At 34.1% G+C, this 16,948-nt stretch overlaps 4 protein-coding genes across 4 annotated transcripts; all 4 read left to right on the top strand.

The window, feature by feature from the left end:
• The first annotated feature begins 2,424 nt into the window (after nt 1–2,424).
• Nucleotides 2,425–4,526, top strand: LOC121904426 (lymphocyte antigen 6G-like). Its single transcript, XM_042422177.1, has 3 exons — nt 2,425–2,649; nt 3,939–4,046; nt 4,186–4,526. Exons 1-3 carry the CDS (start codon nt 2,604–2,606, stop codon nt 4,332–4,334), a joined length of 303 nt encoding a protein of 100 aa, XP_042278111.1. The 5' UTR covers nt 2,425–2,603; the 3' UTR covers nt 4,335–4,526.
• A 1,552-nt stretch (nt 4,527–6,078) lies between these two features.
• On the top strand, nt 6,079–8,140 carry LOC121904478 (lymphocyte antigen 6G-like). The gene is made up of 3 exons (XM_042422247.1): nt 6,079–6,280; nt 7,592–7,699; nt 7,839–8,140. Exons 1-3 carry the CDS (start codon nt 6,235–6,237, stop codon nt 7,985–7,987), a joined length of 303 nt encoding a protein of 100 aa, XP_042278181.1. The 5' UTR covers nt 6,079–6,234; the 3' UTR covers nt 7,988–8,140.
• Nucleotides 8,141–9,775: 1,635 nt separating this feature from the next.
• Nucleotides 9,776–11,815, top strand: LOC121904495 (lymphocyte antigen 6G-like). Its single transcript, XM_042422270.1, has 3 exons — nt 9,776–9,938; nt 11,225–11,332; nt 11,475–11,815. The coding sequence occupies exons 1-3, from the start codon at nt 9,893–9,895 to the stop codon at nt 11,621–11,623; spliced, it is 303 nt and encodes a 100-aa protein (XP_042278204.1). The 5' UTR covers nt 9,776–9,892; the 3' UTR covers nt 11,624–11,815.
• A 1,458-nt stretch (nt 11,816–13,273) lies between these two features.
• LOC121904455 (lymphocyte antigen 6G-like) lies at nt 13,274–15,484 on the top strand. The gene is made up of 3 exons (XM_042422225.1): nt 13,274–13,604; nt 14,918–15,025; nt 15,168–15,484. Exons 1-3 carry the CDS (start codon nt 13,559–13,561, stop codon nt 15,314–15,316), a joined length of 303 nt encoding a protein of 100 aa, XP_042278159.1. The 5' UTR covers nt 13,274–13,558; the 3' UTR covers nt 15,317–15,484.
• The last annotated feature ends 1,464 nt before the right edge of the window (nt 15,485–16,948 follow it).

Raw genomic sequence — 16,948 nt, 5'->3', positions numbered from 1 at the left:
GAAGTGATGATTTTTTTCTTCTTTTTGTGAAAATCAGTATCATCATGATCCTCAGATTTGAAGTATATGAAATTATGTGTGACAGTATTTGTATTTCTGTACAGCATCTGGATTAATTTGCTACCAATGTCAAACCACCGACCCTAAATCCTGCACAAAGATCGTAACTTGTCCTGACATCTTAAACCGTTGTTCCTCTGTGGATATGAATTGTAAGTTGTTCTTATTATTCCTAAATATATCTAATACTGAGCATTTCAAAGAGATGATCAAGTATGAGCTGATATATTTCTGTACTAAAAGCCCAGAGGCTGTTGTTGAAATTGAGGTAACACTGCTGTAACACTGACGGATGTGGAAACCCCATAACTTGCTGTGAGAAGAACTTGTGTAACAATGCCATAACTACTGGTCCCAGTATCATCCTCCTACTGGTATCCTCAGTCATCATCACTCTCTTTCTTTGAGGCTCTTCAGCAGCTACAGCTTAAAATATGTTGTTATTTCTATCCTGCACTTTTTTTTCTCACCCAACTTGTACAACTCAGGAAGAATAAACAATTTTTAATGTAAAAGCTGTAAATGACATTGAAATGACAACAGATTGATATTCCTTCAATAAAACCATAATTACTGTGTAAGCCCCATGAGTTGCTGTGAAGGGGACTTGTGTAACAATGCCATACCTACTGGTCCCAGTGTCATCCTCCTGCTGGTATCCTCAGCCATCATCACTCTCTTTCTTTGAGGCTCCATAGCAGCTAAAGCTTAAAATATGTTGTTATTTCTATCCTGCACTCCCTTTTTCACCCAACTTGTGCAACTCAGGAAGAATAAACAATAAAAGCTGTAAATGACATTGAATTGACAAAAAATGCTTAAATTGTTTTATTTCTTATGTAATGCATTTCACATCACTATTTATAAAAAAATAATAACATGAATGATAAAACTGGACATACAGTATGAACAATCGTGAGAATATTAAATAAATCATGTGGTTAGTTGTTGATCCTGGTGATTAATAAATCACACCAGTAGACACAAAGATTTCAGACTTCCTCTTTTTAAGCCTCTTTTTACACAAAGTACTGCAGTACAATGCAACACCACTTCTAACATATGACCCCAATTTCTTCATGCACATCAACCTTCAAATATCATTCTTTGATGTTCAGTAGAACACAGTATTAAGCTACACTTTGTTTTTTAGAGGAAAAAACAAGGAGAAATCAAGAAATACTGCACTAACACATCCATGTTTGTTCAATTAAAATACCTATGATTGACTATTAAATTGTTTATTTTTATATGCTCTGTGTTACATCAAAGAACAACCTTGTTATGAGACCCTAACTAACGACCCTGATGAAGGCAACAAGCTGAAACTCATTGGTCTAACAATAAAGTTGTTCTACATACTACAAGTGCTGTCGGAGTTTTGACCTCCATGACATCCAAATTAGAAAGAAAAGTGATAAAACACAACATAAAATATGAACAATCATGTGCAAATTAATACATTATACAGTTAGTTTTTGATCCTGAGGTTTAACAAAGCAGAATAAAAGACAGATTTCTGACTACCTGCTTTATCCCTTTGAATACTTCTCACACTACAACTACAGTGCAAAACACCAAAAGCTCAACTGACTCTCTCCAAATTAGACATAAATAAAATAAGATTTGGTGTGCCCTACATTCAAATGAAAAATATTAATTTATCTGTAAAATAGAAGGAAGGCCTACAGCATATATGATAGTCTTTATGTGTAAATCAACTGACAATATTAATAGAAGAAATTTTCCTGCAAATGATACAATTAATGTAGTTTACAAGTGAGAATTATGTCAGTTGCATTTGACATTATCCAAGGTTTTGTCCCCTTTACTTACATTAAAAGAGCATTAGGAACGGATCTTCTAATGGCCAATATGAACAGGAGGAATGATTACAGCATGAAAAACTTGTTTTAATGCTCATTTGGGCACCTGACTATTGTTTTAAGATACACTTGAAATTTAGTGAACCTATCCTTTAAGGGGCTCAGTAATAAACACTTCCACTTTAATATTTAAACTCACTACCACCAGAAGGTCACAAGATGGTGCCAAAGTAATGAATTTTCAAAACCTACACATCGTGACCTTGACAAATAAATCAAAGATAATGAAGATATAATTTAGAAAAGAATCACTCATATGTCTTTCTTGCAGACTTGTAGAGAAACTAGATGAACTACAGGAAGAAAATACATTTCATGATAAACCTCAATATTCTCACAATATTTGTTTTATAATTTGTACATAGAAATGGCAAATTGGATTCAAATCACACGGAAGAGATTTTATCTGCTACTAAAGATGACTTTATCACTTTCAATTCTTCTCTTTATTTACACAAGAGTACATGTAAGATGGCTGTCTCAGATAAGAGGAGGTCACTTTTAGGGCTGACATTCACTTGGGGAGGAGACTGTGAGGAAATGAAAGTGTTCAAGTTCTGAAATAAAACTGACAGGTTGGACTGATAAAGGAAGACTTTAGAAGAGTTCACATCTTCTCTCCAGTTCTCCTCTCATACGTTTGACAATCTGTTCACGATGCAGCTTTATGGAGCTCTGATCCTGTTTCTGACTCTGTCTACAGGTAAGAAAAGCTCATGATTCACATGCTTTGGTTGGACGTTGTTACACAGAAATGAAATGTATTAATGTTAAAAAGTTGTTGTAGAATCTGAAAAAGGTTATGGTGTCCATGACTTAGAGACGAGTGACAGGGAATATTATTTTTGTTTATTATTATATGAATCAATGAGATTAAAGATGTTTATTTGATTAACATAAAACGATGAAAATATTTTTTAACAGTGATCGGATTTTACAATTACCATTTGGCAACGCAAATTTCTTTTTCTGTTTTTTGAGAGGAGCTACAGTGTAGGAACTTAATAAGGACTCATAATAATAAGAGCTGACACGTCACATAATAAGACAAAGTTACCGAAGAAAATTCTATATTACTAACTAGTTAAATAACTGTTTCATAGCGCCGATCTGTTATTCTCTAATCTGTTATCACGGCCAGCGGCGCGTGACTGAAGCACCGTTTCTAAATGAGCGCACATAATTTTACTGTACTTCAACTGTTTACTTTGCCTGGTCTGGTGTGTTGATCAAATGGCTGTGATTGGCAGGATGGCCGTTGTCATGTATGGGGAACTCAGTTTCGTTTCTTCAATAGCTACCTCAAGGAGAAAGTGGGGGGGGGGGGGGGTGGAATTATGTTTCTGTGGAAGTGAAGGTGTTGCAACACCTGTAACAGGCGGCCTGAGTGTCACGTGGCAAATATGATCCCACGTATTGGGAAATTTGGACTTTTCTCCTTTTTTCAGAGGAAAAAATATGCGGTCAATTGTGACCTGTAACACAACAGATGTAACAATAATTGCTCGTTTTAATGTAGGCCTACAAGAAAATATTAACAAGTTATTTTCTTTTTTTTTTCTTTTTTTTTATCAGATCATCTCATGGCCTTATTTGCTCTTCTGTTCATCATAAGTAATAAAATAGATAAATTGTGCCTATTTTAAACTAAAAACGATTTGTACATTTCAAGTTAAATGTTGTCTAACGTACATAAAATCACATCAAAGTATGTATATATTTAATATGGTTATGGATGAATAATAAGTCACTTAGCAGATAAAACATTTTACTAGATAATAATTGCTGTTTTTTTCAGAGTTTGATCATTAATTCGAGCAAGGGTCAAATTTGACCACCTAAGGTATAAACCCTTTTCAAACACAATAGGAGGGTTTAAAATCTGTTTAAACTGATGATTTTTTTCTCTTTTTTGTGGAAATCAGTATCATGATGATCCTCAGATCTGAAGTATATGAAACTGTGTGTGACAGTATTTGTATTTCTGTACAGCATGTGGATTAAGATGCTACACATGTGTAACCACCGACCCTAAATCCTGCACAGACGTCCTACCTTGTCCTGACAGCTTCAACCGTTGTTTCTCTCTGAATTTTAACGGTAAGTTGTTCTTACATAGTATTAAATATATCTAATACTGAGCATTTCAAAGAGATGATCAAGTCTGAGCTGATATATTTCTGTTCTAAATGCTCGGAGGCTGTTGTTGAAATTGAAGTTCTTCCATCATGTCTTGCAGGTGTAATCACAAAGGGCTGCCAAATCAGTAATTTATGTGTAAGCCCCATGAGTTGCTGTGAAGGGGACTTGTGTAACAATGCCATACCTACTGGTCCCAGTGTCATCCTCCTGCTGGTATCCTCAGCCATCATCACTCTCTTTCTTTGAGGCTCTTCAGCAGCTACAGCTTAAAATATGTTGTTATTTCTATCCTGCACTTTTTTTTCTCACCCAACTTGTACAACTCAGGAAGAATAAACAATTTTTAATGTAAAAGCTGTAAATGACATTGAAATGACAACAGATTGATATTCCTTCAATAAAACCACAATATGATTGAGCGTTAAATTGTTTTATTTCTTGCAAGCTACATTTCACATGACTATTTATATAAAATAATAACATGAATGATAAAACTGGACATACAGTATGAACAATCATGAGAATATTAAATAAATCATGTGGTTAGTTGTTGATCCTGGTGATTAATAAAGCACACCAGTAGACACAAAGATTTCAGACTTCCTCTTTTTAAGCCTCTTTTTACACAAAGTACTGCAGTACAATGCAACACCACTTCTAACATACGACCCCAATTTCTTCATGCACCTCAACCTTCAAATATCATTCTTTGATGTTCAGTAGAACACAGTATTAAGCTACACTTTGTTTTTTAGAGGAAAAAACAAGGAGAAATCAAGAAATACTGCACTAACAAATCCATGTTTGTTCAATTAAAATACCTATGATTGACTATTAAATTGTTTATTTTTCATATGCTCTGTGTTACATCAAAGAACAACCTTGTTATGAGACCCTAACTAACGACCCTGATGAAGGCAACAAGCTGAAAGTCATTGGTCTAACAATAAAGTTGTTCTACATACTACAAGTGCTGTCGGAGTTTTGACCTCCATGACATCCAAATTAGAAAGAAAAGTGATAAAACACAACATAAAATATGAACAATCATGTGGAAATTAATACATTATACAGTTAGTTTTTGATCCTGATGATTAACAAAGCAAAATAAAAGACAGATTTCTGACTACCTTTTTTATCCCTTTGAATACTTCTCACACCACAACTACAGTGCAAAACACCAAAAGCTCAACTGACTCTCTCCAAATTAGACATAAATAAAATAAGTTTTCGTGTGCCCTACATTCAAATGAAAAATATTAATTTATCTGTAAAATAGAAGGAAGGCCTACAGCATATATGATAGTCTTTATGGGTAAATCAGCTGATAATAGTAACAGAAGAAATTTTCAAGCAAATGATACAATTAATGTAGTTTACAAGTGAGAATTATGTCAGTTGCATTTGACATTATCCAAGGTTTTGTCCCCTTCACTTGCATTAAAAGAGCATTAGGAACAGATCTTCTAATGGCCAATATGAACAGGAGGAATAATTACAGCATGAAAAACTTGTTTTAATGCTCATTTGGGCACCTGACTATTGTTTTAAGAGACACTTGAAATTTAGTGAACCTATCCTTTAAGGGGCTCAGTAATAAATACTTCCACTTTAATATTTAAACTCACTACCACCAGAAGGTCACAAGATGGTGCCAAAGTAATGAATTTTCAAAACCTACACATCGTGACCTTGATAAATAAATCAAAGATAATGAAGATATAATTTAGAAAAGAATCACTCATATGTCTTTCTTGCAGACTTGTAGAGAAACTAGATGAACTACAGTAAGAAAATAAATTTCATGATAAACCTCAATATTCTCACAATATTTGTTTTATAATTTGTACATAGAAATGGCAAATTGGATTCAAATCACACGGAAGAGATTTTATCTGCTACTAAAGATGACTTTATCACTTTCAATTCTTCTCTTTGTTTACACAAGAGTACATGTAAGATGGCTGTCTCAGATAAGAGGAGGTCACTTTTAGGGCTGACATTCACTTGGGGAGGAGACTGTGAGGAAATGAAAGTGTTCAAGTTCTGAAATAAAACTGACAGGTTGGACTGATAAAGGAAGACTTTAGAAGAGTTCACATCTTCTCTCCAGTTCTCCTCTCATACGTTTGACAATCTGTTCACGATGCAGCTTTATGGAGCTCTGATCCTGTTTCTGACTCTGTCTACAGGTAAGAAAAGCTCATGATTCACATGCTTTGGTTGGACGTTGTTACACAGAACTGAAATGTATTAATGTTAAAAAGTTGTTGTAGAATCTGAAAAAGGTTATGGTGTCCATGACTTAGAGACGAGTGACAGGGAATATTATTTTTGTTTATTATTATATGAATCAATGAGATTAAAGATGTTTATTTGATTAACATAAAACGATGAAAATATTTTTTAACAGTGATCGGATTTTACAATTACCATTTGGCAACGCAAATCTCTTTTTCTGTTTTTTGATAGGAGCTACAGTGTAGGAACTTAATAAGGACTCATAATAATAAGAGCTGACACGTCACATAATAAGACAAAGTTACCGAAGAAAATTTTATATTACTAACTAGTTAAATAACTGTTTCATAGCGCCGATCTGTTATTCTCTAATCTGTTATCACGGCCAGCGGTGCGTGACTGAAGCACCGTTTCTAAATGAGCGCACATAATTTTACTGTACTTCAACTGTTTACTTTGCCTGGTCTGGTGTGTTGATCAAATGGCTGTGATTGGCGGGATCAATCACTTTAACACGACAAATAGCTTTGTCATGTATGGGGAACTCAGTTTCGTTTCTTCAATACCTACCTCAAGGAGAAAGTGGGGGGGGGGGGGGGTGGAATTATGTTTCTGTGGAAGTGAAGGTGTTGCAACACCTGTAACAGGCGGCCTGAGTGTCACGTGGCAAATATGATCCCACGTATTGGGAAATTTGGACTTTTCTCCTTTTTTCAGAGGAAAAAATATGCGGTCAATTGTGACCTGTAACACAACAGATGTAACAATAATTGCTCGTTTTAATGTAGGCCTACAAGAAAATATTAACAATTTATTTTCTTTTTTTTTTCTTTTTTTTTATCAGATCATCTCATGGTCTTATTTGCCTCTTCTGTTCATCATTAGTAATAAAATAGATAAATTGTGCCTATTTTAAACTAAAAACGATTTGTACATTTCAAGTTAAATGTTGTCTAACGTACATAAAATCACATCAAAGTATGTATATATTTAATATGGTTATGGATGAATAATAAGTCACATAGCAGATAAAACATTTTACTAGATAATAATTGCTGTTTTTTTCAGAGTTTGATCATTAATTCGAGTAAGGGTCAAATTTGACCACCTAAGGTATAAACCCTTTTCAAACACAATAGGAGGGTTTAAAATCTGTTTAAACTGATGATTTTTTTCTCTTTTTTGTGGAAATCAGTATCATGATGATCCTCAGATCTGAAGTATATGAAACTGTGTGTGACAGCATTTGTATTTCTGTACAGCATGTGGATTAAGATGCTACACATGTATAACCACCGACCCTAAATCCTGCACAGAAGTCCTAACTTGTCCTGACAGCTTCAACCGTTGTTTCTCTCTGAATTTTAATGGTAAGTAGTTCTTACATAGTATTAAATATATCTAATACTGAGCATTTCAAAGAGATGATCAAGTCTGAGCTGATATATTTCTGTTCTAAATGCTCGGAGGCTGTTGTTGAAATTGAAGTTCTTCCATCATGTCTTGCAGGTGTAATCACAAAGGGCTGCCAAATCAGTAATTTATGTGTAAGCCCCATGAGTTGCTGTGAAGGGGACTTGTGTAACAATGCCATACCTACTGGTCCCAGTGTCATCCTCCTGCTGGTATCCTCAGCCATCATCACTCTCTTTCTTTGAGGCTCTTCAGCAGCTACAGCTTAAAATATGTTGTTATTTCTATCCTGCACTTTTTTTTCTCACCCAACTTGTACAACTCAGGAAGAATAAACAATTTTTAATGTAAAAGCTGTAAATGACATTGAAATGACAACAGATTGATATTCCTTCAATAAAACCACAATGTGATTGAGCGTTAAATTGTTTTATTTCTTGCAAGCTACATTTCACATGACTATTTATATAAAATAATAACATGAATGATAAAACTGGACATACAGTATGAACAATCATGAGAATATTAAATAAATCATGTGGTTAGTTGTTGATCCTGGTGATTAATAAAGCACACCAGTAGACACAAAGATTTCAGACTTCCTCTTTTTAAGCCTCTTTTTACACAAAGTACTGCAGTACAATGCAACACCACTTCTAACATACGACCCCAATTTCTTCATGCACCTCAACCTGCAAATATCATTCTTTGATGTTCAGTAGAACACAGTATTAAGCTACACTTTGTTTTTTAGAGGAAAAAACAAGGAGAAATCAAGAAATACTGCACTAACACATCCATGTTTGTTCAATTAAAATACCTATGATTGACTATTAAATTGTTTATTTTTATATGCTCTGTGTTACATCAAAGAACAACCTTGTTATGAGACCCTAACTAACGACCCAGATGAAGGCAACAAGCTGAAACTCATTGGTCTAACAATAAAGTTGTTCTACATACTACAAGTGCTGTCGGAGTTTTGACCTCCATGACATCCAAATTAGAAAGAAAAGTGATAAAACACAACATAAAATATGAACAATCATGTGCAAATTAATAAATTATACAGTTAGTTTTTGATCCTGAGGATTAACAAAGCAGAATAAAAGACAGATTTCTGACTACCTGCTTTATCCCTTTGAATACTTCTCACACCACAACTACAGTGCAAAACACCAAAAGCTCAACTGACTCTCTCCAAATTAGACATAAATAAAATAAGTTTTCGTGTGCCCTACATTCAAATGAAAAATATTAATTTATCTGTAAAATAGAAGGAAGGCCTACAGCATATATGAAAGTCTTTATGGGTAAATCAGCTGATAATAGTAATAGAAGAAATTTTCCTGCAAATGATATAATTAATGTAGTTTACAAGTGAGAATTATGTCAGTTGCATTTGACATTATCCAAGGTTTTGTCCCCTTCACTTGTATTAAAAGAGCATTAGGAACGGATCTTCTAATGGCCAATATGAACAGGAGGAATGATTACAGCATGAAAAACTTGTTTTAATGCTCATTTGGGCACCTGACTATTGTTTTAAGATACACTTGAAATTTAGTGAACCTATCCTTTAAGGGGCTCAGTAATAAATACTTCCACTATAATATTTAAACTCACTACCACCAGAAGGTCACAAGATGGTGCCAAAGTAATGAATTTTCAAAACCTACACATCGTGACCTTGACAAATAAATCAAAGATAATGAAGATATAATTTAGAAAAGAATCACTCATATGTATATGTCTTTCTTGCAGACTTGTAGAGAAACTAGATGAACTACAGTAAGAAAATACATTTCATGATAAACCTCAATATTCTCACAATATTTGTTTTATAATTTGTACATAGAAATGGCAAATTGGATTCAAATCACACGGAAGAGATTTTATCTGCTAGTAAAGATGACTTTATCACTCTCAGTTCTTGTCTTTATTTACACAAGAGTACATGTAAGATGGCTGTCTCAGATAAGAGGAGGTCACCTTTAGGGCTGACATTCACTTGGGGAGGAGACTGTGAGGAAATGAAAGTGTTCAAGTTCTGAAATAAAACTGACAGGTTGGACTGATAAAGGAAGACTTTAGAAGAGTTCACATCTTCTCTCCAGTTCTCCTCTCATACGTTTGACAATCTGTTCACGATGCAGCTTTATGGAGCTCTGATCCTGTTTCTGACTCTGTCTACAGGTAAGAAAAGCTCATGATTCACATGCTTTGGTTAGACGTTGTTACACAGAAATGAAATGTATTAATGTTAAAAGGTTATTGTAGAATCTGAAAAATGAAGTGGTGTCTGTAACTTAGAGACGAGTGACAGGGAATATTATTTTTGTTTATTATTATATGAATCAATGAGATTAAAGACGTTTATTTGATTAACATAAAACGATGAAAATATTTTTTAACAGTGATCGGATTTTACAATTACCATTTGGCAACGCAAATTTCTTTTTCTGTTTTTTGAGAGGAGCTACAGTGTAGGAACTTAATAAGGACTCATAATAATAAGAGCTGACACGTCACATAATAAGACAAAGTTACCGAAGAAAATTCTATATTACTAACTAGTTAAATAACTGTTTCATAGCGCCGATCTGTTATTCTCTAATCTGTTATCACGGCCAGCGGCGCGTGACTGAGGCACCGTTTCTAAATGAGCGCACATAATTTTACTGTACTTCAACTGTTTACTTTGCCTGGTCTGGTGTGTTGATCAAATGGCTGTGATTGGCAGGATGGCCGTTGTCATGTATGGGAAACTCAGTTTCGTTTCTTCAATAGCTACCTCAAGGAGAAAGTGGGGGGGGGTGGAATTATGTTTCTGTGGAAGTGAAGGTGTTGCAACACTTGTAACAGGCGGCCTGAGTGTCACGTGGCAAATATGATCCCACGCATTTGGAAAATTGGACTTTTCTCATTTTTTCAGGGGAAAAAATATGCGGTCAATTGTGACCTGTAACACAACAGATGTAACAATAATTGCTCGTTTTAATGTAGGCCTACAAGAAAATATTAACAAGTTATTTTCTTTTTTTTTTTCTTTTTTTTTATCAGATCATCTCATGGCCTTATTTGCCTCTTCTGTTCATCATAAGTAATAAAATAGATAAATTGTGCCTATTTTAAACTAAAAACGATTTGTACATTTCAAGTTAAATGTTGTCTAACGTACATAAAATCACATCAAAGTATGTATATATTTAATATGGTTATGGATGAATAATAAGTCACTTAGCAGATAAAACATTTTACTAGATAATAATTGCTGTTTTTTTCAGAGTTTGATCATTAATTCGAGCAAGGGTCAAATTTGACCACCTAAGGTATAAACCCTTTTCAAACACAATAGGAGGGTTTAAAATCTGTTTAAACTGATGATTTTTTTTCTCTTTTTTGTGGAAATCAGTATCATGATGATCCTCAGATCTGAAGTATATGAAACTGTGTGTGACAGTATTTGTATTTCTGTACAGCATGTGGATTAAGATGCTACACATGTATAACCGCCGACCCTAAATCCTGCACAGACGTCCTACCTTGTCCTGACAGCTTCAACCGTTGTTTCTCTCTGAATTTTAACGGTAAGTTGTTCTTACATAGTATTACTAAATATATCTAATACTGAGCATTTCAAAGAGATGATCAAGTCTGAGCTGATATATTTCTGTTCTAAATGCTCGGAGGCTGTTGTTGAAATTGAAGTTCTTCCATCATGTCTTGCAGGTGTAATCACAAAGGGCTGCCAAATCAGTAATTTATGTGTAAGCCCCATGAGTTGCTGTGAAGGGGACTTGTGTAACAATGCCATACCTACTGGTCCCAGTGTCATCCTCCTGCTGGTATCCTCAGCCATCATCACTCTCTTTCTTTGAGGCTCTTCAGCAGCTACAGCTTAAAATAAATTGTTATTTCTATCCTGCACTTTTTTTCTCACCCAACTTGTACAACTCAGGAAGAATAAACAATTTTTAATGTAAAAGCTGTAAATGACATTGAAATGACAACAGATTGATATTCCTTCAATAAAACCACAATATGATTGAGCGTTAAATTGTTTTATTTCTTGCAAGCTACATTTCACATGACTATTTATATAAAATAATAACATGAATGATAAAACTGGACATACAGTATGAACAATCATGAGAATATTAAATAAATCATGTGGTTAGTTGTTGATCCTGGTGATTAATAAAGCACACCAGTAGACACAAAGATTTCAGACTTCCTCTTTTTAAGCCTCTTTTTACGCAAAGCACTGCAGTACAATGCAACACCACTTCTAACATACGACCTCAATTTCTTCATGCACCTCAACATTCAAATATCATTCTTTGATGTTCAGTAGAACACAGTATTAAGCTACACTTTGTTTTTTAGAGGAAAAAACAAGGAGAAATCAAGAAATACTGCACTAACACATCCATGTTTGTTCAATTAAAATACCTATGATTGACTATTAAATTGTTTATTTTTTATATGCTCTCATTTACATCAAAGAACAACCTTGTTATGAGACCCTAACTAACGACCCAGATGAAGGCAACAAGCTGAAACTCATTGGTCTAACAATAAAGTTGTTCTACATACTACAAGTGCTGTCGTTGTTTTGACCTCCATGACATCCAAATTAGAAAGAAAAGTGATAAAACACAACATAAAATATGAACAATCATGTGGAAATTAATACATTATACAGTTAGTTTTTGATCCTGATGATTAACAAAGCAAAATAAAAGACAGATTTCTGACTACCTTTTTTATCCCTTTGAATACTTCTCACACCACAACTACAGTGCAAAACACCAAAAGCTCAACTGACTCTCTTCAAATTAGACATAAATAAAATAAGTTTTCGTGTGCCCTACATTCAAATGAAAAATATTAATTTATCTGTAAAATAGAAGGAAGGCCTACAGCATATATGATAGTCTTTATGGGTAAATCAGCTGATAATAGTAACAGAAGAAATTTTCAAGCAAATGATACAATTAATGTAGTTTACAAGTGAGAATTATGTCAGTTGCATTTGACATTATCCAAGGTTTTGTCCCCTTCACTTGCATTAAAAGAGCATTAGGAACAGATCTTCTAATGGCCAATATGAACAGGAGGAATAATTACAGCATGAAAAACTTGTTTTAATGCTCATTTGGGCACCTGACTATTGTTTTAAGATACACTTGAAATTTAGTGAACCTATCCTTTAAGGGGCTCAGTAATAAATACTTCCACTTTAATATTTAAACTCACTACCACCAGAAGGTCACAAGATGGTGCCAAAGTAATGAATTTTCAAAACCTACACATCGTGACCTTGACAAATAAATCAGACAAAGCAACATTTCGAAAAATGATAATAATAATAATAAATGTATAATTTAGAAAAGAATCACTCATATGTATATGTCTGTCTTGCAGACTTGTAGAGAAACTGGATGAACTACAGTAAGAAAATAAATTTCATGATAAACCTCAATATTCTCACAATATTTGTTTTATAATTTGTACATAGAAATGGCAAATTGGATTCAAATCACACAGAGGAGATTTTATCTGCTACTAAAGATGACTTTATCACGTTCAGTTCTTGTCTTTAATTACACAAGAGTACATGTAAGATGGCTGTCTCAGATAAGAGGAGGTCACTTTTAGGGCTGACATTCACTTGGGGAGGAGACTGTGAGGAAATGAAAGTGTTCAAGTTCTGAAATAAAACTGACAGGTTGGACTGATAAAGGAAGACTTTAGAAGAGTTCACATCTTCTCTCCAGTTCTCCTCTCATACGTTTGACAATCTGTTCACGATGCAGCTTTATGGAGCTCTGATCCTGTTTCTGACTCTGTCTACAGGTAAGAAAAGCTCATGATTCACATGCTTTGGTTGGACGTTGTTACACAGAAATGAAATGTATTAATGTTAAAAAGTTGTTGTAGAATCTGAAAAAGGTTATGGTGTCCATGACTTAGAGACGAGTGACAGGGAATATTATTTTTGTTTATTATTATATGAATCAATGAGATTAAAGATGTTTATTTGATTAACATAAAACGATGAAAATATTTTTTTAACAGTGATCGGATTTTACAATTACCATTTGGCAACGCAAATTTCTTTTTCTGTTTTTTGAGAGGAGCTACAGTGTAGGAACTTAATAAGGACTCATAATAATAAGAGCTGACACGTCACATAATAAGACAAAGTTACCGAAGAAAATTCTATATTACTAACTAGTTAAATAACTGTTTCATAGCGCCGATCTGTTATTCTCTAATCTGTTATCACGGCCAGCGGCGCGTGACTGAAGCACCGTTTCTAAATGAGCGCACATAATTTTACTGTACTTCAACTGTTTACTTTGCCTGGTCTGGTGTGTTGATCAAATGGCTGTGATTGGCGGGATCAATCACTTTAACACGACAAATAGCTTTGTCATGTATGGGGAACTCAGTTTCGTTTCTTCAATACCTACCTCAAGGAGAAAGTGGGGGGGGGGGGGGGTGGAATTATGTTTCTGTGGAAGTGAAGGTGTTGCAACACCTGTAACAGGCGGCCTGAGTGTCACGTGGCAAATATGATCCCACGTATTGGGAAATTTGGACTTTTCTCCTTTTTTCAGAGGAAAAAATATGTGGTCAATTGTGACCTGTAACACAACAGATGTAACAATAATTGCTCGTTTTAATGTAGGCCTCCAAGAAAATATTAACAAGTTATTTTCTTTTTTTTTTTCTTTTTTTTTATCAGATCATCTCATGGCCTTATTTGCCTCTTCTGTTCATCATAAGTAATAAAACAGATAAATTGTGCCTATTTTAAACTAAAAACGATTTGTACATTTCAAGTTAAATGTTGTCTAACGTACATAAAATCACATCAAAGTATGTATATATTTAATATGGTTATGGATGAATAATAAGTCACTTAGCAGATAAAACATTTTACTAGATAATAATTGCTGTTTTTTTCAGAGTTTGATCATTAATTCGAGCAAGGGTCAAATTTGACCACCTAAGGTATAAACCCTTTTCAAACACAATAGGAGGGTTTAAAATCTGTTTAAACTGATGATTTTTTTCTCTTTTTTGTGGAAATCAGTATCATGATGATCCTCAGATCTGAAGTATATGAAACTGTGTGTGACAGTATTTGTATTTCTGTACAGCATGTGGATTAAGATGCTACACATGTGTAACCACCGACCCTAAATCCTGCACAGACGTCCTACCTTGTCCTGACAGCTTCAATCGTTGTTTCTCTCTGAATTTTAACGGTAAGTTGTTCTTACATAGTATTACTGAATATATCTAATACTGAGCATTTCAAAGAGATGATCAAGTCTGAGCTGATATATTTCTGTTCTAAATGCTCGGAGGCTGTTGTTGAAATTGAAGTTCTTCCATCATGTCTTGCAGGTGTAATCACAAAGGGCTGCCAAATCAGTAATTTATGTGTAAGCCCCATGAGTTGCTGTGAAGGGGACTTGTGTAACAATGCCATACCTACTGGTCCCAGTGTCATCCTCCTGCTGGTATCCTCAGCCATCATCACTCTCTTTCTTTGAGGCTCTTCAGCAGCTACAGCTTAAAATATGTTGTTATTTCTATCCTGCACTTTTTTTTCTCACCCAACTTGTACAACTCAGGAAGAATAAACAATTTTTAATGTAAAAGCTGTAAATGACATTGAAATGACAACAGATTGATATTCCTTCAATAAAACCACAATATGATTGAGCGTTAAATTGTTTTATTTCTTGCAAGCTACATTTCACATCACTATTTATATAAAATAATAACATGAATGATAAAACTGGACATACAGTATGAACAATCATGAGAATATTAAATAAATCATGTGGTTAGTTGTTGATCCTGGTGATTAATAAAGCACACCAGTAGACACAAAGATTTCAGACTTCCTCTTTTTAAGCCTCTTTTTACACAAAGTACTGCAGTACAATGCAACAACACTTCTAACATATGACCCCAATTTCTTCATGCACCTCAACCTGCAAATATCATTCTTTGATGTTCAGTAGAACACAGTATTAAGCTACACTTTGTTTTTAGAGGAAAAAACAAGGAGAAATCAAGAAATACTGCACTAACACATCCATGTTTGTTCAATTAAAATACCTATGATTGACTATTAAATTGTTTATTTTTATATGCTCTGTGTTACATCAAAGAACAACCTTGTTATGAGACCCTAACTAACGACCCTGATGAAGGCAACAAGCTGAAACTCATTGGTCTAACAATAAAGTTGTTCTACATACTACAAGTGCTGTCGGAGTTTTGACCTCCATGACATCCAAACTAGAAAGAAAAGTGATAAAACACAACATAAAATATGAACAATCATGTGGAAATTAATACATTATACAGTTAGTTTTTGATCCTGATGATTAACAAAGCAAAATAAAAGACAGATTTCTGACTTCCTGGTTTGATGCCGTTGAATACTTCTCACACCACAACTGCAGTGCAAAACACCAAAAGCTCAACTGACTCTCTCCAAATTAGACATAAATAAAATAAGATTTGGTGTGCCCTACATTCAAATGAAAAAATATTAATTTATCTGTAAAATAGAAGGAAGGCCTACAGCATATATGATAATCTATATGTGTAAATCAACTGGCAATATTAATAGAAGAAATTTTCCTGCAAATGATACAATTAATGTAGTTTACAAGTGAGAATTATGTCAGTTGCATTCGACATTATCCAAGGTTTTGTCCCCTTCACTTACATTAAAAGAGCATTAGGAACGGATCTTCTAATGGCCAATATGAACAGGAGGAATGATTACGGCATGAAAAACTTGTTTTAATGCTCATTTGGGCACCTGACTATTGTTTTAAGATACACTTGAAATTTAGTGAACCTATCCTTTAAGGGGCTCAGTAATAAATACTTCCACTTTAATATTTAAACTCACTACCACCAGAAGGTCACAAGATGGTGCCAAAGTAATGAATTTTCAAAACCTACACATCGTGACCTTGACAAATAAATCAATGCAACATTTCTAAAAATGATAATGACAATAATAAATGTATAATTTAGAAAAGAATCACTCATATGTATATGTCTTTCTTGCAGACTTGTAGAGAAACTAGATGAACTACAGTAAGAAAATAAATTTCATGATAAACCTCAATATTCTCACAATAATTGGTTTATAATTT

Source organism: Thunnus maccoyii, chromosome 9 (genome assembly GCF_910596095.1).
Source record: "Thunnus maccoyii chromosome 9, fThuMac1.1, whole genome shotgun sequence".
Lineage (NCBI taxonomy): Eukaryota > Metazoa > Chordata > Actinopteri > Scombriformes > Scombridae > Thunnus > Thunnus maccoyii.
This window is presented reverse-complemented; position numbering and strand designations above follow the sequence as displayed.